The 25,369-nt window shown below is 31.8% G+C and overlaps 3 protein-coding genes across 32 annotated transcripts; all 3 read left to right on the forward strand.

The window, feature by feature from the left end:
• The first annotated feature begins 9,160 nt into the window (after nucleotides 1-9,160).
• Nucleotides 9,161-14,161, forward strand: LOC112754774 (ATP-dependent DNA helicase Q-like 4A). Of its 30 annotated transcripts, none has more exons than XR_003178708.3 (11): nucleotides 9,161-9,415; nucleotides 9,963-10,051; nucleotides 10,125-10,171; nucleotides 10,401-10,430; nucleotides 10,525-10,624; nucleotides 11,211-11,404; nucleotides 11,779-11,890; nucleotides 11,953-12,070; nucleotides 13,244-13,351; nucleotides 13,483-13,560; nucleotides 13,637-14,161. XR_003178708.3 is itself a non-coding variant. In XM_072221002.1 (11 exons), coding segments are annotated over exons 7-11 (444 nt in total). In that variant the 5' UTR covers nucleotides 9,161-9,415; nucleotides 9,963-10,051; nucleotides 10,125-10,171; nucleotides 10,401-10,430; nucleotides 10,525-10,624; nucleotides 11,211-11,404; nucleotides 11,779-11,888; the 3' UTR covers nucleotides 13,836-14,161. The 30 variants fall into 30 exon arrangements, 5 of the variants coding, with proteins under 5 accessions (XP_072077103.1, XP_072077104.1, XP_072077105.1 ...); XR_011874451.1 differs by having other exon boundaries at nucleotides 13,257-13,351; XR_003178710.3 differs by having other exon boundaries at nucleotides 11,975-12,070.
• A 6,296-nt stretch (nucleotides 14,162-20,457) lies between these two features.
• Nucleotides 20,458-24,349, forward strand: LOC112758947 (protein FAR1-RELATED SEQUENCE 5-like). Its single transcript, XM_025807741.3, has 3 exons — nucleotides 20,458-20,862; nucleotides 22,061-22,223; nucleotides 22,770-24,349. Exons 2-3 carry the CDS (start codon nucleotides 22,116-22,118, stop codon nucleotides 23,319-23,321), a joined length of 660 nt encoding a protein of 219 aa, XP_025663526.1. The 5' UTR covers nucleotides 20,458-20,862; nucleotides 22,061-22,115; the 3' UTR covers nucleotides 23,322-24,349.
• LOC140172858 (protein FAR-RED IMPAIRED RESPONSE 1-like) lies at nucleotides 23,361-24,044 on the forward strand. Its single transcript, XM_072220634.1, has one exon. The coding sequence runs from the start codon at nucleotides 23,361-23,363 to the stop codon at nucleotides 24,042-24,044; it is 684 nt and encodes a 227-aa protein (XP_072076735.1).
• Nucleotides 24,350-25,369: the final 1,020 nt, after the last annotated feature.

The following is a 25,369-nucleotide window of genomic DNA, read 5'->3' on the forward strand; positions in this document are numbered from 1 at the left end:
GCCTTCTTTTCTTTCGGCCAACAAAAATAACCCATGCCTTCCAAATCACCTTCAAAACTTAAATATCAGTTAACCCAATCTATCTCACTGCTTGTAAAACAAATCAAAGGCCCATGACAAAAAATCCCACTCACTCCAACGATTCCACTTGTGAGCTGAGTTCAACATTCCGGCTCGACAAACTGACAAAACACACCACAAGTGGCCTCAATGTTAATACCACTATTGGTATTCAGGTCAAGCGTTCAACGGGTTTAGAGAACATCTTACACCATCCATCTATGATTCTAGAACATAATAGTTCTAAACTTCTAATAAATCTCCACCATCAACATTTTTAATTATATATCTCAACGGCACTGCAGTATGAGTATGACATAGCAAAGTGCCAATAAAACTTACTGGCATATGTGAAAACTTTTCAATGAGTTTTTATGCAAACTTGCAAAGTTATTTAAGCATATACATATGTGTAAAACCACTTTTAAATACGCAAATAATTAATCATACCATTATAATAACTCAACAATAATATTTTTAATTTCATCTGATTTAAATTATTATTATAAATAATAATATTATAAAATAAGACATAATTATTTATCAATATTTTAAAAATTATATCGTTATTTATTTTAGTTTGCACAACAAATAAAAATTTGTAATTGGGATATGAAAAAACTCTAACACAAAAAGTCATGAATTAAAAGTATATTAAATTTTTATCTATTTTTATCTAACATTTATGCAAATTAAAATAATTGTCGATACGAGATCTTATCATTTAAAATTATAAATTGTGAGATAGTAACAAATTAAATAATAACTCTGATTATAGTTTATATTTTTATATTTTGTGTTCACTAATAATGTTATATTGATTATTTCAAAAAAATTAAACAATAATAACAAAAAATAATTAAAAAACAAGTCAATAATTTAAATCTAAATACCAAAAGCAGACATAACATTTTACTCTCTATGATATTAATTCTTTTTAGTTGTTGCTCGTTTTTTATTTTGTATCTCTAGACTAAGGCTCCTTAATTTTATTCTTTAATTTCTTTTGATTTAATTAAATATTTATTTTTATGTTTTTATATTTTTAAATTTATTCAATTATTTTGTATTTTATTTTGTTGTCATATTATTGTGTATATTTTTTATTACATACTTAATAGTTATTGAATAATAAGATTCATCGGTAATTTAAATCTTAAAATATAGTAATATTAACTAACAACAAATAACAGTTGAAATGAAAAGTTAAACCTAAATATATAGATATTTATTGGTGTTTCTTCTTTTAAAATTAGCTCTAGTTTTGCTGGTAATAACGACATCAACTGAAAAAATAAATATTTCAATCATGAATATTATAAGGAGTCGAATTTATAATCTTATGAGACTAGAATTTTAAATAGTTATTTAGTGACATATATAAAACCAAAAAAATATTTAATTGTATTTTAATTTTACAATAAAATCTAAATTATATGTTATTGTTTAAATATTTTATACAAGTATTTTAGTTTATTAGTTAAAATAAATCTTAGTATATTTAAGATTCTGGTTTATTTTGGTATATTTAATTTTAACTAATAATACAGTAACATATAATAATTTAAACAGCAACATATAATTTAGATTTTATTGTAAAATTAAAATATAATTAAATATTTTTTTTGTTTTATATATGTCACTAAATAACTATTTAAAAATTATACTCTCATAAGTTTACGAATTCGACTCCTTATAATATTTATGATTGAAATTTTTTTTTTCAGTTGATATCGTTATTACCAGCAAAATTAAAGCTAATTTTAAAAGAAGAAACACCAATAAATATTCATGTATTTAGGTTTATCTTTTCATTTCAACTGTTATTTGTTACTAGTTAATATTACTATATTTTAAGATTTAAATTACCAATGAATCTTATTATTCAATAACTATTAAGTATGTAACAAAAAATATACACAATAATATGACAACACAATAAAATACAAAATAATTGAATAAATTTAAAAATATAAAAATAAATATTTAATTAAATAAAAAAAATTAAAGAATGAAATTAAGGAGTCTTAGTCTAGAGATACAAAATAAAAAACGAACAATAACTAAAGAGAATTAACATCATAGAGAGTAAAATCTTATGATGCTTTTGGTATTTAGATTTAAATTATTGATTTATTTTTAATTATTTTTTGTTATTATTGTTTAATTTTTTTAAAATAATCAATATAACATTTTTAGCGAACACAAAATATGAAATATAAACTATAATCGAAGTTATTATTTAATTTTTTATTGTCTCACAATTTGTAATTTTAAATGATCTGATCTCATATAGACAATAATTTCAATTTGCATAATGCTAGATCAAAATAAGAATAAATAAAAAGTTAATATACTTTTAATTCATGACATTTTGTGTTAGGGTTTTTTTTATCCCAATTACAAATTTTAATTTGTTGTGTAAACTAAATAAATAACGATATAATTTTTAAAATATTGGTAAATAATTATGTCTTATTTTACAATATTATTATTTATAATAATTTAAATAAGATGAATTAAAAATATTATTGTTGAGTTATTGTAATGGTATGGTTAATTATGAATATAAAATAATTATTTTTTATAATTTTTTGAAATTTTACAATACTCTGATTTACGTATTTAAAAATGGTATTGCTACAAATGTATACACTTAAATAATTGCATAAAAATTCATTTTTTAATTCTAGTCATTAGCAATTTTCACAGATTTTATTATAACTTGATTAAAAAATATATGGGCCTACTATTTCTGAAACCACAGCTTTTTTATATTCTCATAAAACTGTTGTCTCAACTCTCAACACACATTTTTATATTATACAAGTGTCCTATTTTCATACCAGACATATGATCTTTATATAGGTAGAAAGAATCTTTCACCTACACAGTAGCAATGCCCTTCTTTTAAATCATTGTGTTTAATTCGATCTTCGTATTTAAATTTAAAAAGAAAAAGAAAAAAAAGAAAGACAAAACTGAAAAGTATTCATTTTGCTTCATTTTATTTAGTTCTTACGAGTTTATCTCCATATCTGTTTGTCGATTTTTAGCAAATCGATAGTGGTTCGATATCTAATGGTTTGGGAGCGAAACCTACTCCTCTTTATAGGTACCAATTTTTTAGAAGTGCATCAAAGTGTCTTCGATTAGATGAGATTTGGAAATAAAGACAAATTAAATTATGTAATTTAAAATAAAAGATGACAAAATAACGTTTTCGAAAAGAAAGTATTAACTAGAAATGAAAAAAAATGCGTTGAAATTAAACAAGACAATAAAATGCCTTCAACTGAATCAAAGGGCTTTAACATAAAAAGTAAAGGTACTAAAATGTAAATTGAACATGAAAATTAAAGATTGCTTAAAAGATAAATTTACTTGAAAATAGAGTTTACAGAAAATGTAAATGAAAGATTAAAAATATGGAAGGAATCCTACAAAAACTGAACTCGAATGCATACTCAAAAATTCTTTGGGGATGTGAGTGTGCTTGAGTGTATTTCTGAAACAAAATTTCAACCCTAATTTCTTAAGACTTCCTAGTATTTATAATCTACCTTTAGTAATTGACAATTAATTACAATTAATTAATTACAATTAACTATTAGCTATAAATTTGAAATTTCGAATGCTTTTCCCTTGGTAACTATTCCCGCCTTTTAATTGTCCACATTCCCAATAATTTCTTCGTGATGAAAAACCCTTAACTTTTTCACTACTATAACTACTCGAATCAACTTTTTGAATATGCAATTCAGATATCCCATTCGATTTGACTTGCTCGATTTATCAAGAAATCTCAAAATCGAATCCGTATTAAAAACCTCCATCTAACGCTTGCACACATGTCACTGCTTATGTTTTCGACCACTTTATCGATTCAAACAATTCACCTTCATCAAAAATATTTTTCCGATCAACAATATCTCATTATTTGCATAGTTATATTTTATTTTTATCTTTTCATCTTTTCGATAAAACAAAATACATATTCATTTCTTAATTTGATAAGATATAAACTATTATTTATTCCTTTTATCAAATAAGCAATGAATAAAGAGAGGCAGTTGTGAACATCGTATTTTGTCCGATTCAATAATATTTTCAAAAAGAAATCTTGCACCAATTAATAATCAAGTTTGTGTTTATTATGCTCGAATAAAATAATAAAATTAATTTTATGACAATAAATGTTCACAAAATTTTATTGAGTCCTGCTAGGAAAACAATAAAATATGTATACAATAGTTACAATTGGCTGTTTATTAAGCCCAATTAAAATTAAAACAGAAAATTAACCCATCAATAACCCTAATTTTCTTATGTCTGTTTAATTTACCACACCACTCAATTTTTTGATATTTTCAATTTCTCCCCAAAATCCCAAGGATGCTGGTTGACGCCGTTTCCCTCCCCATCAAAATCCTCCCGGTCGCTGAACATCCCCAAAGAACCGTGAGCGCCGCAACCTGCAACCCTCCCAGTCGCTGAAGAGGAATGAATTCTTGAATGTGTCTTTTGTGTCATTTAATCGCATGCCATTTGGTGAAGGATTTCTCCTTTGCGTTGATACAACCAAGATTATTGAGGACCACTAGAAGTATATATGCCCTTCTAATTATTGCCATTTCCATGGAATTCCTTTAGTTTATTTAATTTCTTAACAACCCCTTAATTCTTCGCTGTCTTTATCTTCTTTTAATTCCCTTGCTCATTCATGTATATATGTATATATATTAGTTAAGAAAGAATAATATTGTGTTTATATGAATTAGATGTATTTAATTTAATTGAGCAAAGAAAAGAGCCAACATATAGGCAAAGATTCCTGAAAATAATGCAAACATCTATTCTCTTTTTGGATTTGAGCACGCTTCCACCCTCTCCACTAACTTGTTTCTTTTGGGGCGCATAGATTGATTCACACTAACAAATTCAGTAGGATCATCTATCTATATCTCTCCCCAATTGTTTATTTTAATTTGTGCAAACCTGTTATTATATCTTCGTTACATTGTATTTCTTTCTTCTATTTTTTATGCCTAGTCGATGGATTGTGTGAAAGTAGTTAACATTGATGATTGTTGAGGTTGTAATAGACGGCTGTGCTCCTCTTCTTTTTATGTTAGTAATATTCGTACGCAATTTGGATGATCGCTTTAATAGGGTAATGGATGGTTGGTGTATATCATAGACATTGACCTTACTTATTTGGATCATTACTTAATTTTTGTGGTTGGACAGTTGGATTTTGTATTCGCTGCTATGACTTTATGAATTTGTTTTTTTTTATCTTAATTATGGATGGTGACAAAAGGGAATTTTTGAGGTTTGATCTTTATATATCGTCCATAACATAGCAGATATAAGAAAAAGGCTATAATTTTTTAGGCCAATATTTTATTATCTGCCTCAATACATCATCATAATATTTTATTATCTTTTAGGCCAATATTTGATGCTAGACATTATCTGTGGCCCACACAATGCATTGGTTCACTAGCTTATTTCATTATTGAAGGACAAGGTTAAACCTATTCGGCGCAATGCACCACGGAACAAGAAGAAGGAAGTTAGTTCACCATACACTGCACCTAGCACGAGGTCATTGATTGAACGTGCGGAAGGATTACCGAAGGGGCAATGTGCAAAGGGAAGAAGAACTTGCGTACTTAGGTTTAGCTACAGTGAATTGAACTACCATATTATAATTATTTTACTTATTGCTGATATGCTTAGGTATTTGTTTATGCCACATTAGAAAGATTTGATTCATGATGTATTTTTTTTTCTTGCTAACATTACAATGATTTATTGGTTTTGTTACTCTTAAAAGGATCTATGAATTTTTACAGCTTAGAATCCCGGATTTATCAAAGTTGTTTGGTAAATTAGCCATATCTGTTCATATTGAAATAGGTGATCAATAACCATCCACTAATATAGCTAAACTAAACATCCTATACGTTACTGTAATGAACATCCAGTGTAACTTGGTCAAAATTAAAACATAACAAATCGAAGCACACACAACTACAAACGGATAACCATCCATGCTTACAGTGAAAATAAACATCTGATCAATCAGATATCCTAATAGCACATACACACACCCAGAGTATGCCCAGAAGCATAATCAGTCCATCCCTCAGGCTCTACAGGAACGAACTGCTCTGATACCATAATGTAACACTCTACCACCCAAAACTTTACGCTTAAGTCGTAAAATAGAGGTGGCGAGGTATTACGACTTCTAAAAATTAAAATACATACTTATAATAGTAGAAAGAATATAATAGACTAGGAGCCTTGAAAAATGGGTAAAACAAAATCGCAAAATGAAAAGCGCCACGCTCCGAAAACGGAACAACTTGCGTGTGAGGAAAAATATAACTATCAAACGTAAGCTAATAAAAGTCGGAATAGAAAGCTAAAGGTACAAAATAACAAGCTCCTAACTCAGTCTGCGAAGTCAAGGCTGGCCGGAGAATATTTACATATATATATATATATATATATATATATATATATATATATATATATATATATATATATATATATATACATATCCATAATCCAAGACGTACATAAACAAAATCCTGCCTCTCCATAAACCTCTAAGAGGATCAAAAAGAATAAGTTATGTGGAGAGGAAGCTAAGTACGTGTATATACATCACTGCACAACAAAATAACACAGTAACCACTTCGCTTCAGGTGTCCAGACGCCTAATGAGATACCTTTCGACCTGCATCTGAAAAACAACAACATAGTATGGAATGAAAATCGGAGGTTCTCAGTATTGTAAAGGTGCCCGCATAGTTAATATAAAAGGTCTCGGGAGAGCCAGAGGCATTCCTAGAACTTCGACACTCAGATTTCAGCTTAAGAATTCAACTAAACCAGAAATTAGGTAAGTTGTCTAAGGTATTCAAGTCCTGAATCTAACTTTAACCGAATACTTCACATTCTGTCTCCTCAAATCCTCTGAATCACTGGTGGAACAACCCTCTCCCCTCACACCTTCGTCAAGAGGGATTTCTCAGAAAACATACACATACAGTTCAAGCAAGGAAAACACAGATAGAGAAGCATTTACAGCAAGTAGAACAAGTAGCGGATAAGCAGAATTAAACAGTTAAGCAAACTAAAACAATGCACACTTAAGCAAACAAACAAATGCATATGATGTATGTCTGTCCTATGGCTGATGAGTCTCATCTGTCGGTTATACAGCCAACCTGACATGTCCTGGTAGTTAACCATTGGACAGTCTCTCTGTGAGAGCATCCCCAAGCTCAATAATATTCCATGGAGTTAAACTCCAAGCTCAAATATAATATTTCATGGAGTCACACTCCAAGCTCAAATATAATATTTAATATTTATATATATATGCATGCCCATGGGGGAATCCGAGGAGTTAAAGTGCCTGGTCACATCTTGCGACAGAGGGTCAACAAATAGTCTCAGATACACAAGCTACATAATAATCTCTTTCCTTTTTAGAATAACACCTCAAATCAAAACTCTAATTCTTATAGAAACTTTGGCAATACCTCTTCTAAGACTCAAATTTCTGCCACCCTTCAAGGGTCCCAACTATCAAATCAAACACCTCTCAGCCCTTCAAATCACTTCCAGTAACAAATTATTTCAAAATCAAACAAATACCAATATTAAATTTTTTCCCAAAATCAACCAATTTCAACAGCAAATTATTGACAACAGCTAAACCACACATTTTATACCATATACACAATCCATCAATTATTCTTTCAGTTCATTCCTATCTTAAGGTCTTCTAGCTAAGTTTTCATGTGACATTAAACATTAACTACGAGAAACCAAAACCATACCTTCGTACAGAATCAAAATATTCAAAGCTCCGGAGAAGCTTTCTGACTGAGCTATCGAAGAAGAAAACGTCCAAAATCGTCTGTGTCTCCTAAAACTCCCGTTGGCCAAACCCAAGAGATAAAGGAGCTACGTCACCGTCAACTTTCACCGACCAAAAGTGGTGCCAACGTGTAGAGGAGGAGGATACAAATACTTTTACCGGATTAGATTTTTGATTGGAGTTACGAATTGCAAGAAATCGAAGCCGGAAGTTCGAAGGGATTTACGTTATTTCTTTTTTCCTCTTCGTTACGCTATTCTCTCTCTTTTTTTTCTTTCTTACGATGTTCATATATATATATATATGTATATATATGTATACATATGACTTATGAAGGCTTATAAGCTGCCTTGGCTTTCTTTATTATTATTATTATATATTTATATGTATGTATATATGCATAATGATAGTGATAATATATATATATATGTAACTTAATCCAAAATATAAACCGTCTTTAATTTTCATCCTTTATAATTAATAATAGTAATAATAATACTAGCAATAGCAATGATGATCATGTAATAATAATAATAATAATAATAATAATAATAATAATAATAACAACAACGTAGTGAATATAATAACAATAATAAATACATAATACTAGGGTTTAAAACTATATAAACTCATAATACATATAATACTCATGACAATTGTATCTAATGTTTATAATAATAATAATAATATGGATTTGATTAAATTCAAATTATTATAAAATTAGTTCAATTACTGATAATAAAAATAATTTTATAAAAATAAAGAATTCTAATTTTATAAAATAAATTATAAATTATTTATATTTATATTTTTAAAATTGAGGGTCGCTACATTTTACCCACCTTACAAAAATTTTCGCCCTCGAAAATTGATATAAAATAGAAAAGATTCATACTAACGTAACTTCCCTTCTTAAACATGTCAAAGAAAAACAGAAAGATTTGACATGCTTAGTTTGCAAATCCAGGATATTCTTATAGCTTAAAAGTCTGCGCAAAGCGAAAGATACAAGATAGATTCGATGCAGAAAGGTTATAAGGCAGGTTGGTATTAGAACGACGGGTTTATCGCTTCTAATACTCGCTTCATCTAGCTCCTAAGTTCTGCTGATTCTAATGGTCACAAAAAAAAGAGTTTAAAATGGCATTAATATTACGGCGGTTTTAAAGAACCGCCGTAATACCCGGTTATTATGGCATTGTTAGTTGCTGCCATAATTAACTTTGTGTTTGGTGGCGGTTCAGGTGATTATTGTGCTTTTGAACCGCCATTTTCATACGTATATAAAACAAAATAACTGGAACCCTAGCTCATTAAACGAAACACATCCAGACAGCACTCTCGATCTCCCTTCTCTCTTCTTCGTCTCCTCCGTGTAAAGAAGCCCTCCGACAACACCGTTCTTCCCTCTCTGGCTTCTCCTCTCTCCGCCGGTTACCATTTCTCTAGGTACCTCTCCTTCTCAAGTTAAACTGAAATAGTTATTGATTTGTTTCTCTGCAGCTCCCTCTCAAGTTCTTTACACGGAGAGCTTCTTCGTTTTGGTTTCTTCGTTTTTGCTGATTTTTGGTTTGCTTAAATGAAAATCTCATGAATTTCGATCAAGGCGTGAGCCACTCATAGATCTCTACACTGCACACCCAGTTTCCTTTCTCCATTTCTCTCATCCTTCACCTCCATGCAACCTAACTCAATCCAAATCCACTAGTGCAACTTTTCTTCTTCTTCTTCTTTTCGTTTGAATTTTCACTGTGTTGCGCAGTTTTTGCAATCGTCGTCGTTTTCACCGATATCTTGTGTTGGTTAATCATTGTCATTTTTTAAAATCCCTAATTAAAATTGTAATTTTAAATCGTTGATCAATAAATCTGTGCATGAAGTTTCGTCAAATCCTGATTTCCCAATTTCCATGCTCGTTATTTATTCACAACAATTAATAATTATTAATTAATTAATTATTATCACCGTTTGACCTCTCTTCTTTATTTGTTTGTAGAAAATCGAAAACATGGTACCAGAGAGGCCGTGAAAGCTAGATAGTCAGATCGCTCATTTACAGAAAGAGAGAAAGAGAAAGCCACGATGGTAAATCCTTCTTTGGAGATTAATTTAAAATTGTTTTTGTTGCTGATTTTTGGGGATTTTTGTTTCTCTGCAGCTCCACGATCGAGTCTTTTGTTGAAGCATTCTATTGGCGTTTGATAGGTATTAAAAGTAAACTACATTTAAAAGTATAATTTCTTCACATACTCTTCTTTTGTTTCTGCTGTTTGATAATGGTATTAATAATAATTATATCTCTTCCTTGTTCTCGTTCATATATATATATATATAGTGATTGATTGAGCTGTTCACAACATGTATACTCTAGGCTCTGTTGTTTACTAGGATTTTGATATGACTAGTTATATGACTAATTTTGTATTGATATCAGGTGCAAGCATTTGAAATTGAATTAAAAGGGGTATAGAAGAATTCCTTAATCACATTTTTCTTCAATTTTATAAAACTAATTATAGCTTTATCTCTCTGTAATCTTCTTTCTTCCTATTCCGTAGGTTTTCTTTTTCATAGATCGTTAGTCTTGAAGACTAGAGGGGGGCTTCAGTGATTCCCAAATCTGGAAACTTATTCTCTTTTGAATTCTGGTCGCTTAGGGTAATATTTTCGATCTGATTCTACTTTCATCGATATATTTCCGTTAATTCCATCTTCAACTTTGTTTTTACAATTCATTTGCTACGTGATAATTGAATTGCTGGTTTTCTGTGCTGTTAACGCTTTCTTATTGTTTCTCGTGTAAAGGTTTCTTCTTATTTGTTTTTCTAAGCTGTTACCAGCTGGTTTCACATATCTTTTGCTAAGTTTTATTTTTTACAGAACATTTGAACTTGTCTTTGGTAGGTGATGTTACTTTGCAATTGGTTTGTTGGGTTTTGGTCATTCAGATTGTGGTTTTTGAGCTTGGGGACCATTCTTGATGCAGTTGTTGTTTACTAATTAGTCTTATTCTCCATATTCTCATGTTCTTAGTTGGTGAATTTGCTAGACTTGGTTCTGGAAGTTTTAGTATTTTCTTTGTGTGTCTTGCTCATTAATCATTAAGTTTAATGATTGAATTTCTGGAATAAGTAATTAGTCTTTGATGTAATTGATTAATAATTTTCTCTCTTTATGTTGGTAATATGGAGGCAACTTGATTATTCTTTTAATGATTTACGTTACTTCTTTTTGGTATTTCCAGGTCAGTGCTGTGTTAAGTCGAATCTTCAATACTTGTTTGTTTTGATACTTCAAGTTGGGTTGCCTTGACTGTAATTTTAGTTATTTGGGTCAATGTTCAATAGGAATGCAGAGCCAATTGAGTGCTTGAAGAAGGCACAGGCATTATGTCACCAGAGAATATCTGAAACTTGGAAGGCTGCTGAAAGGCAGAAGGTATGCCTATTCACAAAGAAGTTAATCCTTTAGGCAAAATGAGCCAAACTAGTAGGAAAGGAAAGATAAATAAAAATAGAGAAAACACCAACTTCCTTATACTCTTTTATTGAATAGCCTTTGTGCTTTGTGATTGTTGGTAGGTAATTTATTGCTTCCCAATTAGCCAAAGGTTTGTTCAAGTAGTAGATGAATCAAACACTGCCTTTGCAAAACACATTATTTATTTATTTTATTTCTCACATTGACATATTTCCTCAAGATTGACATATTTCCTCAATGTTGTGTCTCCTGAATTGAGATTTACTAACACTGACTGTATTTACAGTTTAAGAATTCTTTTGTATATATTTCATTTTATTTTTTAATTTCAGATTGATTATAAGGGATCCACAGAGTTGGGAAACATTGGCATTAATCCATGGGATTCTTCCATTTTGGAAGACCTGATGAAGAAGATAAATCCTACAATTAAAAATTTTTTATGTGAGATATTTATATGCTTTGTTATATACATGTTTGATTTACTGCATCTAACAAGGATTCAGGTGCTTTATGCTTGTATAAAAGCATTTTAGGGGTATCACTTGAGTACTAAATCTTATACAGGAAAAGTGGCCTTATCTACTTTGAAGAATGCATCAAAGAACAAAGTTATAGAGATAGGTAATATTCATATCCTTACTCTTGTCTTCATCATTGGGACATAATTGTCTGACTGCTCCTAGCTTTATGATCAATCTGAAGAATTCATTTATATATGAATTTACTTGCTTTATCTTCTTGTATTTCTAACGGAATAGGAACAGTTGACGGAATAATTTTTTTTTACCTGATTTGGGAGGTAGAATGCAGAGGGAAAACATGAAAAGCACAGTGAGAAATTTGATGAGTCCATGTAGTAGTAGAGAGTAGGATCTACATGCAGGTGGAGCCATGATCAGTGAAAATATAGTGAAGGGTTTTCTTTACTACTACTCTAGGGTGGAAGAGAGGGCTTTAATTATTTGACCAATGTGTTTGATGTAAGTAACACAGTAGCTATGAATGAAGAAAGTTTATTGTGTCTGAGAATGAAAGAGTATGGAAGCAGTGAAAGGGAATTGGAGTGGTTGGGATTGAATTGATATGACTAGTGAATGGAAATTGGAGGGTTATAAAAAAATTAATAAAAAAATAAATGAGGTTTTAATAATGTTGTAATAATATTAATTAATTATTAAAAAATGGGAGATGTGTTTCCTATTTGAGAGACAATGATCTGAATTCATGGCTTATTCACCAATCAAAGTGGAAAATCATACGGTGAATAATTTCTTTCATTTTGGTCCTTTTTGGAATATGCAATGGTGATGAATAGATTTTCTTTATTGGATTCATATTGTGTGTGACTATTCTGAGTTTGATTGACTTATGGTTATGAAAACCAAATCTTTGCAAACCATGAATAACCCAGCCCTTTGTTATTATTTTTTCTTAAGATAAATAATGGTAATTATTATTATTATTATTATTATTATTATTATTATTATTATTTTTACGGATTGTTGCATAATAGATGTGTTTTATATATTTTTAATATAAAAATAATCATATATTCAAGAAATTTAATAATATAATTAAAATTTGGATGAAAATAAAATTTTAGAACATATTTGTTAAGAGTACACACACAAGTGTTTTTTAAGTTTATTTTATAGACTCGTAAAAATAAAAATAATTAATTTACTAGTTCATAATTAAACATCTCATCAAGGTGTAACTTATAAACTATTTCATACACTTTCAAAATCACAACTTTGTTCAATTTTCTAATCTGTCTTGAATTGTCTTTGATAGAACTTTATTTCAGAATCTTTCAGCAAAGTTATACTCAGCACTGCGGTTGCTGCGAGCAACTATTCTTGGTGAATCTGGAGATAATGTCTTAGCTCACCACGTATTCTGGTTAGTTACACAAGTTCTCTGTATAGAGCTCATTTAATCTTGTGCAGTAATGGATTATGAATAGTTTAATTTAATTGAAATTTTGTCTTTGAATGCTACGCATCTGATGAGCTGCTGTTTCTGTTATATAGTAATTCTCTGTTGCAGCTGATGAGCAAGAAAGTACCAAGAACAAAGGAAAAACTCCTTGAACTCAATGGCATGAGCAAGTAAGTTCATTCTACGAATTAATCAAATGTACTGGTTAATTGAGTCGGCATTCACAGATGTTTCTGTTTAACATAGGGCCAAGGTAAGCAATTATGGTGATCAAATACTGGAAACCATTGAAAATACTATTAATGAGTATTACAAGTTGGATAAAAGCAGCAATGGCAGTGCTAATTCTGCAAAAAGGAGACGAGATGCAAATGGAGGTCTAGATAGAAATCTTGAGGATGATGATGAGTTGACTAAAAAAATCAAAATGTGCATACAAGAATAATTTTCTTACCTTTAGAATATATATATGGATAAATTTTTTAATATCTAGTCCCTCTTGTGAGACTGTTGGTGTAGTTTTTAATTCTTCAAAATGCTGGCAGTTTGCTATTTATTTGAGCAACTATTTATTTCTAACGTTCAATTTTCTTTTGCATGTAATATTTATTTACACGGACATGAACAATGAAAATGTTGGAATGATCTGTAGCAAATTTGTTGAGCATCACTCCCAATGTAATAGAACTAACAATATTTCTTAGTTTGATACTTTGTATAAGAGTTATTATTTTTTATTTGTAATACTAAAAAATCATATATTATGTTTAATACTTTGAGTTATATAATATTTTGTCTATGGATTATGATTTTGTTATTGTGGAATTTTAATAAAAAAATTATTTATTTAGCAAGATAAAAATAATAGTAAAAACTGCATTTTTAAAAGATAAAAAATATCATTTTTAACCGGTAAAAACGGCAGTTAAAAAATGACATTTTAAACGAAAAGGATGCCATTAAATACAGGTAAAAACGGCGGTTATAAACGCCATTTTTAATGAGAAGGATGCCATTAAATCCAGGTAAAAACGGCGGTTACAAACGGCGGTTACAAATGCCATTTTAAATGAGGAGGATGCCATTAAACCCAGGTAAAAACGGCGGTTACAAATGCCATTTTAAATGAGGAGGATGCCATTAAACCCAGGTAAAAACGGCGGTTATAAACCGTCATTTTAAATGAGGAGGATGCCATTAAACCCAGGTAAAAATGGCGGTTACAAACCGCAATTTTAAACAACAAAACCGCCGTTTTATTTGGTTAAAATGGCGGTTAAAAACCGCCGTATTATCCACTGGTTATTACGGCGGTTTTCTGAAAACCGCCGTAATAACCAGAATGGCGCCCAGAATTCCGGCGTTTTTTGGAGGCGCCATTTTTGGCAATAATGGCGGTTGTAACCGCCGTAATTACCTTAAAAAACCGCCATTTTAACCATTTTTTTTGTAGTGGGTGTCATCATATGTAATACTATCGAAACTGGTTCAACCTCTGACACTAAATCTATCACAACTTACTTTTTCTCTCGACACCTAACTGGTTATCAAAGAGATATTTCTATCGGCCTAAATTTCTAGTCCGTATTCAAGTCCAAAACTACGTCCAGTCTTTCCAGTCCTAAACTTCCATATCCGGTTACGTAACCTAAACAAAAGCGAGGTCCTAGCTCTACACAGAACAAATCTGTCCTACGCATTTTGTATCATATTTACCTCGATCCTGTCGTGGCCAACTCGCATCTGCAGCTCTCCCACGCGAACAATCTCTAGACATGTGTCCCGGTGCTCCACATCGAAAGCACATTCCCAGTCCGTACCTGCGCGGCTCCTCTGGAGTAGTCTCACCAAAGCCTTCCTGTAGCAGTGTCCACTTCATGGAGCAATCCTCTGCGAGCTGGCTCTTCTTAACCAACTCAGTGAAATTTGTTAGCTTTTGTGGATACACGTAATTAAAGATATCACTCCTTAGTCCTTTCTCATACTGAGCACACTTCCATTCCTCATAATCGGCTGGATTTCTTTGACAAGTTTTTGAGAAACGGCACAGGTTGTCGAATTCACGAGTATAGTCAGCAACGAACATATCATTTTGCTTCATCTGCATTAATTTCAATTCCTTTGCAGTGCAAAACGCATGCAAGAAATATCTCCCATAAAACTCTATCTTGAATCTATTCCAAGTGATATCCGTTAACTCCACCTGCAAGTTATGACACAACTCTTGCCACCAATCCTGAGCATCTCCCTCCAACATATGAGTCACTATCTCCACTGAATGTACTTCAGAAACATGCTGAGTGTACAAAAAGCTCTCCACTTCTCAAAACCACTGATCAGCCTCCAGGGCATTGGTGTTTCCATTAAACCGGGGTGGACCACTCTTGAGGAAGTCAGTAAGGGTCATAGACCTATAGTATCGACTTACGTTACTTGTACTAGCACTAGGGTTTCCACCTCGACGTCCTTGCATTGGTTCAACCACGGGATTTCCTCTCTGAATACCTCGTTCGGATCCACGAGACGACATTTGGTCCCTGTTCACACCAAACAAGTGATATTAAGTTGATCAGTCTCAATATCGCAAGTTTAATGCTTTAAGTTCCAGATGCATGCTCATAAATATTTATGCCACATATATCAATCAGATATCCTAATAGCACATACACACGCCCAGAGTATGCCCAGAAGCATAATCAGTCCATCCCTCAGGCTCTACAGGAACAAACTGCTCTGATACCATAATGTAACACCCTACCACCCAAAACTTTACGCATAAGTCATAAAATAGAGGTGGCGAGGTATTACGACTTCTAAAAATTAAAATACGTACTTATAATAGTAGAAAGAATATAATAGACTATGAGCCTTGAAAAATGGGTAAAACAAAATCGCAAAATGAAAAGTGCCACGCTCCGAAAACGGAATAACTTGCGTGTGAGGAAAACTATAACTATCAAATGTAAGGTAATAAAAGTAGGAATAGAAAGCCAAAGGTACAAAATAACAAGCTCCTAACTCAGTCCGCGAAGTCAAGGCTGACCGGAGAATATATATATATATATATCCAAAACCCAAGACGTACATAAACAAAATCCTGCCTCTCCATAAACCTCTAAGAGGATAAAAAAGAATAAGTTATGTGGAGAGGAAGCTAACTACGTGTATATACATCACTGCACAACAAAATAACACAGTAACCACTTCGCTTTAGGTGTCCAGACACCTAATGAGATACCTTTCGACCTGCATTTGAAAAATAACAACATAGTATGGAATGAGAACTGGAGGTTCTCAGTATGGTAAAGGTGCCCGCATAGTTAATATAAAAGGTCTCGGGAGAGCCAGAGGCATTCCTAGAACTTCGACACTCAAATTTCAGCTTAAGAATTCAACTAAACCAGAAATTAGGTAAGTTGTCTAAGGTATTCAAGTCCTGAATCTAACTTTAACGGAATACTTCACATTCTGTCTCTTCAAATCCTCTGAATCACTGGTGGAACAACCCTCTCCCCTCACACCTTCGTCAAGAGGGATTTCTCAGAAAATATACACATACAGTTCAAGCAAGGAAAACACAGATAGAGAAGCATTTACAGCAAGTAAAACAAGTAGCGGATAAGCAGAATTAAACAGTTAAGCAAACCAAAACAATGCACACTCAAGCAAACAAACAAATGCATATGATGTATGTCTGTCCTATGGCTGACGAGTCTCATCTGTCGGTTATACAGCCAACCCGACATGTCCTGGTAGTTAACCATTGGACAGTCTCTCTGTGCGCGCATCCCCAAGCTCAATAATATTCCATGGAGTTAAACTCCAAGCTCAAATATAATATTCCATAGAGTCACACTCCAAGCTCAATAATATAGTATTCCATGGAGACGAACTCCAAGTTCAAATATATATATATATATATATATATATATATATATATATATATATATATATATATATGCATGCCCATGGGGGAATCCGGGGAATTAAAGTGTCCGGTCACATCTTGCGACAGAGGGTCAACAAATAGTCTCAGATACACAAGCCACATAATAATCTCTTTCCTTTTTAGAATAACACCTCAAATCAAAACTCTAATTCTTATAGAAACTTTGGCAATACCTCCTCTAAGACTCAAATTTCTGCCACCCTTTAAGGGTCCCAACTATCAAATCAAACACCTCTCAGCCCTTCAAATCACTTCCAATAACAAATTATTTCAAAATCAAACAAATATCAATATTAAATCTTTTTCCAAAATCAACCAATTTCAACAGCAAATTATTGACAACAGCTAAACCACACATTTTATACCATATACACAATCCATCAATTATTCTTTCAGTTCATTCCTATCTTAAGGTCTTCTAGCGTAAGTTTTCACGTGACATTAAATATTAACTACGAGAAACCAAAACCATACCTTTGTACGGAATCAAAATATTCAAAGCTCCGGAGAAGCTTTTTGACTGAGCTATCGAAGAAGAAAACGTCCAAAATCGTCTGTGCCTCCTAAAACTCCCGTTGGCCAAACCCAAGAGATAAAGGAGCTACATCACCGTCAACTTTCACCGATCAAAAGTGGTGCCAACGTGTAGAGGAGGAGGATACAAATAATTTTACCAGATTAGATTTTTTATTGGAGTTACGAATTGCAAGAAATCGAAGCCAGAAGTTCAAAGGGATTTATGTTATTTCTTTTTTTCTCTTCGTTACGCTATTCTTTCTCTCTCTTTTTTTTTCTTTCTTACGATGTTCATATATATATATATACACACGTATGACTTATGAAGGCTTATAAGTCGCCTTGGCTTTCTTTATTATTATTATATATTTATATGTATGTATATATGCATAATGATAGTGATAATATATATATATATATATATATATATATATATATATATATATATATATATATATATATATATATATATATAACTTAATCCAAAATATAAACCGCCTTTGATTTTCATCCTTTATAATTAATAATAGTAATAATAATAATAATAATAATAAACAACGTAATAATAGTAATAATAATAATAATAATAACTTAGTGAATATAATAACAATAATGAATACATAATACTAGGATTTAAAACTATATAAACTCATAATACATATAATACTCATGACAATTGTATCTAATAATAATAATAATAATAATATGGATTTGATTAAATTCAAATTATTATAAAATTAGTTCCATTACTGATAATAAAAATAATTTTCTAAAAATAAGGAATTCTAATTTTATAAAATAAATGATAACTTATTTATATTTATATTTTTAAAATTGAGGGTCGCTACAAAAATCGGCCAATGCATGATTTCGGTTTCCTTTAGTTAATATGTAGTGTTTTATGCTTAAGCTCGTAAATAAAAAATGGTGAAGTATTACGACTTCTAAAAATAAGATTACATACATAGGTATATATGAAAAGAAATTTAATAGAAGTCTTGAAGAAAAAGTTAAACAAAACAATCAGAACTCGCGTTGCACCCGAATCGTAAGAAAGCGAAACACACATAAAAAAGAAGCGAACACAGCTTTAGTTGTGTGAAGACTAAACTGGTAGTTAATTTCTTTTTGAAAAAATGACCAAATGTATGTACATAGAATGCCAGTGTTAAAAAATTTAAAAATGTCATTTTTAGTAATTTAAATTTAATTATGTATTAAAAAAATAAAATTTATTAGTATGTGATGGTGGAAAAATTATTGAAATTCTTGATGGACATGAATCATGTTTAGCGATAATTTTTTTAGCAAATCATATTTAGTGAGCTTTTATATACAATTTTAAAAATTCACTATCCTGTTATTATTTGTGTTAAAGAATACTATTGAATTTATAAGTAAACAGTGATAAGATATTGTGTTATTTGTGTTTTTATAAAACAATTATCTTACCACAATTTACGTATTAAAATATAGTATAATATTCTTAATAAATCATGGTAGAGTAATAAAATTTTTGAATAATAATATTATTATCTATATATAAATTATAAAAGAGAACGTATATATAATGACTTTTGATTTACGATAATTTTGTAATTATAATTTTTTAATATTAAAACAGTCAAATGTATTTTCTTTAGATACATAGGGCAACAGAATAAGAAAAATCTAATATTATTAGAAAACTAAATTTAAATTTTTATATTACGAACTAAAATTTTTTTCGTAAAAACTAAAATTTAAAATATATCGATTGAAATCAATTCAAAATCTATGGATTAGACTTAGTGAAGCCATTAAAAAAATAAATATTCTTTCTTTGTCATTAAATCTATTAGATGTATATTCTTAGTACGAATTTTTGTTTTTAGAAAATTAGATGTCCAACAAGTATTTTAAAAGATTTGAATGAGAATGTTGTCAGAGTTGTATTTTTAAGCTTTTCAAAAGACAAATTAAAAGTATAAGAATTGATTTTGAAAAAAAATTAGCAAGAAGAGCTAAATATTTTAAATTGTAATGTTAATATTTAAAAAATAAATTTCATTTTGATATATATTATTTGCTTATTTTATATAATATTATTTTTACCAAGGTAGCTAGTGAATATGTTTATAATTTTTTATTAAAAAACTAAATGATTTGTTAATAAATATAAAACTAAATATGCTAGAATATGTTACTAATGGTGTGTATTTTAAGAATGGCGTAAATATTTAATTCTTAGTGGAACAAATTGGTTCACACTCTATTGGTAGCCAAGCCAGGAGTTTAGAAACTCAACCATTGACAAATGGGTCATTTTAGTTTTACTTTGAGGGATAAAATTATCTTTAAATTCTTCACTACAAGATAAATATATAATGGAAACCGGACAGTACAAAAGAACATGATGTTCCATGCTAGTATAACAGAACACGTGATAATTTTTCTATATTATAGAAAAATTATCTAGTGTTCTGGACAAAAGTATCGGAACACGGTATTCAGGACATGAAAAGGTAAGTTGCTGAATTTTGTCATGTAGTAAAGGATGAAATGGCAAAAATAACCCTATATCTCTTAATCAATTGACAAGAATAATCAGTTCTAGGCTGTTGATGAATTCCTATTTTATTAAAGTCGTTTTTGTAATAAATGATGGAGGGCATGGGCCTGAGCCATTTAGTTGTGGCCCAGAGTTATTGTTAGAGGTCCAAGAGTTGTATTAAGCAGAAAAGGAGGCTGGAAAACTATTGTCAGTGGAAGACTCTGAGAAGGACCTGGGGGTGGTGGCGTGGGTCGTTGCCTCAACACGACAGAGGTGTGCGTCGGCCCGGAATTATTGTTGGAGGTAAAAGGGTTGTAATTGGTAGGGCAGGAGGCAGGAAAAGTGGTGTTAGTGTTGTGAAAAAGCATCTGAGAAAGAGTTGGGGGTGGAGTTGCCGGTTGCCATAACACGACGGAGGTGTGTGTCGTCGGTGGCGAAGGATAAGCCAGCATGTTGTTGTTGCTTCCATAAGAGGTGAGAAAATTTGGTATTGATAATTATCGTTATTTGTTGTTGGAGTGTGGGTTGTATCCCATGAATTGGAGTGACTTCGACTCCATAGCCTAGCCTGTAGCAAGCTTGCTGTTGCTACTAATGCCATTTGGATAAATATGTATATGTTTATGAGTACTGAGTACTTAGTAGTAAGCATCACAATATAAGTGGTCCAGCATAAATGTCATATTCAGCCCTTCTTTATTATATATTTGCTTGTATAGAGAAGCAAATAAAAAGATCAACATTGTTATACTCAAGTTGTATATGAAAGATACAAACAAATAAAAGTGGGTTGAACACAAATTGATTATTGTGGAATGCCGTATAGTGACATTCCAATTAAAATTCTATATATGCCCTGCTTCCCTTTCTCTCATTTCCTCTATTATTGTCTCTTTGGAAAGTTATAGCAAATTTGTTTATACTCATGAAAATAAATGTTCCAAAACTCTATATTGCTATTGTTCAATTAAGTGGATAAGCTTGGGTACTTAGATTTTGAGTACTTTAATTTGAAGCTGTAATGGTTTTTTTTTCCTTTATCTTTTATGGATTTTGTATGAGGAATTAGAAATAGTCATATGTCACTAAAATACAGTTGATATATGTTTTAGGAATATCATAATCACTCATGTTCAGTTTTGTTTATATGAATTCAGGTAAATTATTTCTCGTAACTATAGTTTAAGACTCTTCTTTGGATATATGACTTAGAATTCTAAAAAATTGGTGATTTTAGTTCGTTAATCAAGTCAATACCAGTTCACAGCTGAATGAAAACTTATATCTTATCCCTCTTGTGTACTAATGTTTACCATATAATATCAGTATTTAAAATAAATTATGAATAACTATGAAAGTTCCTGTTGCAGGCTAAATTCATATGTACTGTTTGGTGGTGTTTGGTGTGTAAAATAAAAAATTGTTGTAATTTCAAAATTATGAGTTGGAATATATTACAAGAGTGTTAGTTACTTGTGTGATCAACATTAACGATGAAAACAAATTAATGTATAAATGAAATAAATCTGCATTATTCTATGCAAGTGAGTCTCCAAGATATTAGTTAAAAGTGTGAACCCACTTAAGTAAAAAAATATTTTCACTCTTTGAATTTAGTAATTTAGACCACAATTTTCTTGTGATTTTCACTCTTTTGGCTTGATTTGTTTAGTATTGTTGAATGCGGTTCTTAGTGAGACAACTTGGTGCATGGCCGTGGGGTAGTGATGTTCGAAATGGGGTCATGTAGCGGAACAGTGTCGGAATTCGAGATTGGAGGTGTTGAGCCAGTAGGTGGCCTTGGTGGAAGTGGTGAATGGCTTTGCGACACATTGGTATGAATAATTTTTTGTGTTAATTTGCATGTACTCATTAGTAGCCCATCTCTATGTTATAATTGCCTATGAAACACCATATAATGGAACCACCATTTGTGTGTAGAATTTTTCTTTTATTATCATTAAAATACAATAGATGAATAATCATTCGATGACATTTAAAGAAAGATCATTAAACATAAATATATAATATTGAAAATATTATATCACATTTTTTTATTAATATATGTAGATGACATTTAAAGAAAGATCATTAAACATAAATATATAATATTGAAAATATTATATCACATTTTTTTATTAATATATGTAAATGCAATCATTAGGATTGGTAACTAGTAATAAGTTAATAAGGAGCGTGTGGGAAAAAAATAATTTTTTTTTGTGCGACTGGAAATAATCATTTTCTCTTCATTGTATATGATAGAAATAATCGAATTAGAGTGATAGAATTATTGCAACAAATTTAAATTGGTATTTACTTAAGTTTATCGTGTGGTTGAAATAGAGTAAGGGATTTCATGGTGTGCTTGCATTTTGCAGGAAAGCTCGCTGGATATTGGAATGGAAGCAGAAGAGAAGGAGGGAGAACCGCTGGAGGATCGCGATGAAGAAGATAATGGCATCTCTGAACCAGTCATGTACAGTGCCGCAGAGATATTGGAAATGAAATTCAACAACCCTGATGAGGCATCCCATTTCTATGAACAATATAGCCGGGCGAAGGGTTTTGCCATGAGGCAGGGAAAGAAACTGAAAAATAAGAAGGGGGAAATAGTTCGGTACACGTATTTATGCAACAGAAAAGGTTTCAGAAACAAAAAATGGCTAGAGATGCAGGATCGAAAGCGGGAGCACAAGGTTGTCACGCGATGTGGGTGTTTGGCGGAGATGAGGATAAAGCCAAAAGGTGATAGCGGGATTTGGTATGTTTCACGCTTTGTAGATGATCATAACCACGATCTTCTACCTGCAAAGTTTGTGCCGTACCTGCCTTCGTACTGGAAGATTTCTGATGTCGATCTAGCCCATATGAACAGCTTGAGGCAAGTTGGGATTTCTATTCCAAAAATATATGAGTCAATTGCTGCGTAAGAAGGTGGATTTAACCTTGTTCCTTTCACAAAGAGAGACATGTATAATGAGGTTAGGAGGCAACGTGCCTTAAGGAATGGTGATGTGAATGCGGCTCTAAGGTTTTTTGAGAGATGTGTAAGGGGGGATGAAAAGATGTTCTGGAGGTTTGAAGTTGGGCCAGACCAACATATGTGTGACCTTTTCTGGAGCGACAGGCGTAGCCAAGATGATTACAAGATCTTTGGTGATGTTCTTGCCTTTGATGCGACGTATGGTCGAAACAAGTACAATCTACCAGTTGTTGTGTTTTCCGGGGTCAAGCACCACAACCAGACATGTGTGTTTGCCACGGCCATGGTCTCGTGCGAATCTCAAGTGTCGTATGTTTGGGTGTTGAGAAAGTTTTTGGAATGCATGGGTGGTAAAGCTCCTAAGGCGGTAATAACTAATGGGGATCGATCCATGTGCTTAGCCATTCAAAAAGTATTTCCTGAAGCACATCATCGGTTGTGTGCATGGCACCTACTGAGGAATGCAACCGTGAATGTGTGCAAGCCGCGGTTCACAATGCTTTTGAGAAGTTGTATGTTGGTTGACATAGAAGTTGAAGAGTTTGAGAAGCAATGGGAGGCGATGGTGGAGGAGTGCGGGGTCAGAGAAGTCAAGTGGGTTAAGGATTTGTATAGGAAGAAGTTATCATGGGTCACCGCGTACATTCATGGGTTTTTTTTGCCGGCCTAAGGACATCCCGTTGTGAGTCATTGCATGCAAAGTTAGGGCGGTTTGTGGAGAGTTGGTGCGGTATTTACAACCACACTTACTAACCGGCAAGTGCACCGGGTTGTACCAAGTAATACCTTACGTGAGTAAGGGTCGATCCCACGAGGATTGATGGATTAAGCAACAATAGCGTTTGATAGGATTGGTTAGACAGACAGAAAATAGCGTTGGGATACAATATAAAAGACATTAAACAATATCAAAAATATTGAAGAAAGGCAAGTAAATACTTTGGAAAAAATATGGAGAAGATAGTTAAGGTTTCAGAGTTATCTATTTTTCCGGATTAACTTTTCTTACTAACTAATTTAATTATGTAGGATTTAATTTATGGCAAACTGTATGTGACTAGACCCTAATTCCTTAGACCTTCCTAATCTCCTCTAAAATTTATTAACTGCCGATTCCTTGGTCAATTAGTTCCAATTAGAGGGTGATAATCAAATTTTAGTTTATATGCCACAAAAACTCTAATTATCCAAGAGGTAAAAGGATTATATGTCACTTATCCTATTAAACTCAGATAATTAAAATTTAGGAGAAATAGTTTTCAAGCTGTTGTTCAGGTAAAGAGCTTTTCCAAGTTTTACAAGAACTCAAATAGAAAGAGGGTCATACTTCCGTTCCACCCAAATTCATAAAATAAAGAGCAAAAACAATTCTTAAATTATAAATCCATACATAAATTAAAATAGTAAAAGCAATAAAATTAATCCATAGAAATAGACAGAGCTCCTAACCTTAACAGTGGAGGTTTAGTTGCTCATGGAAAAGAGAAAATAAGGATTCAGGTAAAAATGTACCGAGTTCCCATCTGATGGCATTAGATCCCTTTTTATATCTAATCCTAATAAATTTAAAATCTAATATTTAAAATTAAACTTAAAATAATATCTTTTCCTAATTTAAGATTTGAATTTAAATTCGAATTAATTAAAATAATCAAGTCTTCAATGGATGGATGGGGACCACTTGATTTGTCCATTCTGCAGCTTCTAATCTGTATTTTCTGGGCTGGAAACTGGGTTAAAACAGCCCAGAAATCGCCCCTGGCATTTTTCTGCGTTTTCTGCATGTGGCGCATGTGACGCGTCCGCGTCGTCCACGCGTTCGCGTCATTTGTGCAGATTCCAGTCCACGCGTTTGCGTCAGGCACGCGATCGCGTCATTGCAATTTCCTCCATTCCGCGCGGTCGCGTGAGCCATGCGTCCGCGTCGGTATTCGCTGGTCATCTCCTTGACTTCTTCTTTTTCTCTGCAGAAACTCCATCAAATTTCGCCAAATG

Source organism: Arachis hypogaea, chromosome 16, assembly GCF_003086295.3.
Source record: "Arachis hypogaea cultivar Tifrunner chromosome 16, arahy.Tifrunner.gnm2.J5K5, whole genome shotgun sequence".
NCBI classification, from domain to species: domain Eukaryota; kingdom Viridiplantae; phylum Streptophyta; class Magnoliopsida; order Fabales; family Fabaceae; genus Arachis; species Arachis hypogaea.

Excerpts from the sequence above, each read along its gene's own strand:
- LOC112754774 (XM_072221002.1), top strand. Across the intron at positions 12,071-13,243 it reads GAACAAAGTTATAGAGATAG|AACTTTATTTCAGAATCTTT; the intron begins GTAATATTCATA and ends TGTCTTTGATAG. Across the intron at positions 13,561-13,636 it reads GAACTCAATGGCATGAGCAA|GGCCAAGGTAAGCAATTATG; the intron begins GTAAGTTCATTC and ends TGTTTAACATAG.
- LOC140172858 (XM_072220634.1), top strand. The coding sequence starts at position 23,361 with ATGTATAATGAGGTTAGGAGGCAACGTGCCTTAAGGAATGGTGATGTG.
- LOC112758947 (XM_025807741.3), top strand. The coding sequence starts at position 22,116 with ATGTTCGAAATGGGGTCATGTAGCGGAACAGTGTCGGAATTCGAGATT. Across the intron at positions 22,224-22,769 it reads AATGGCTTTGCGACACATTG|GAAAGCTCGCTGGATATTGG; the intron begins GTATGAATAATT and ends TGCATTTTGCAG.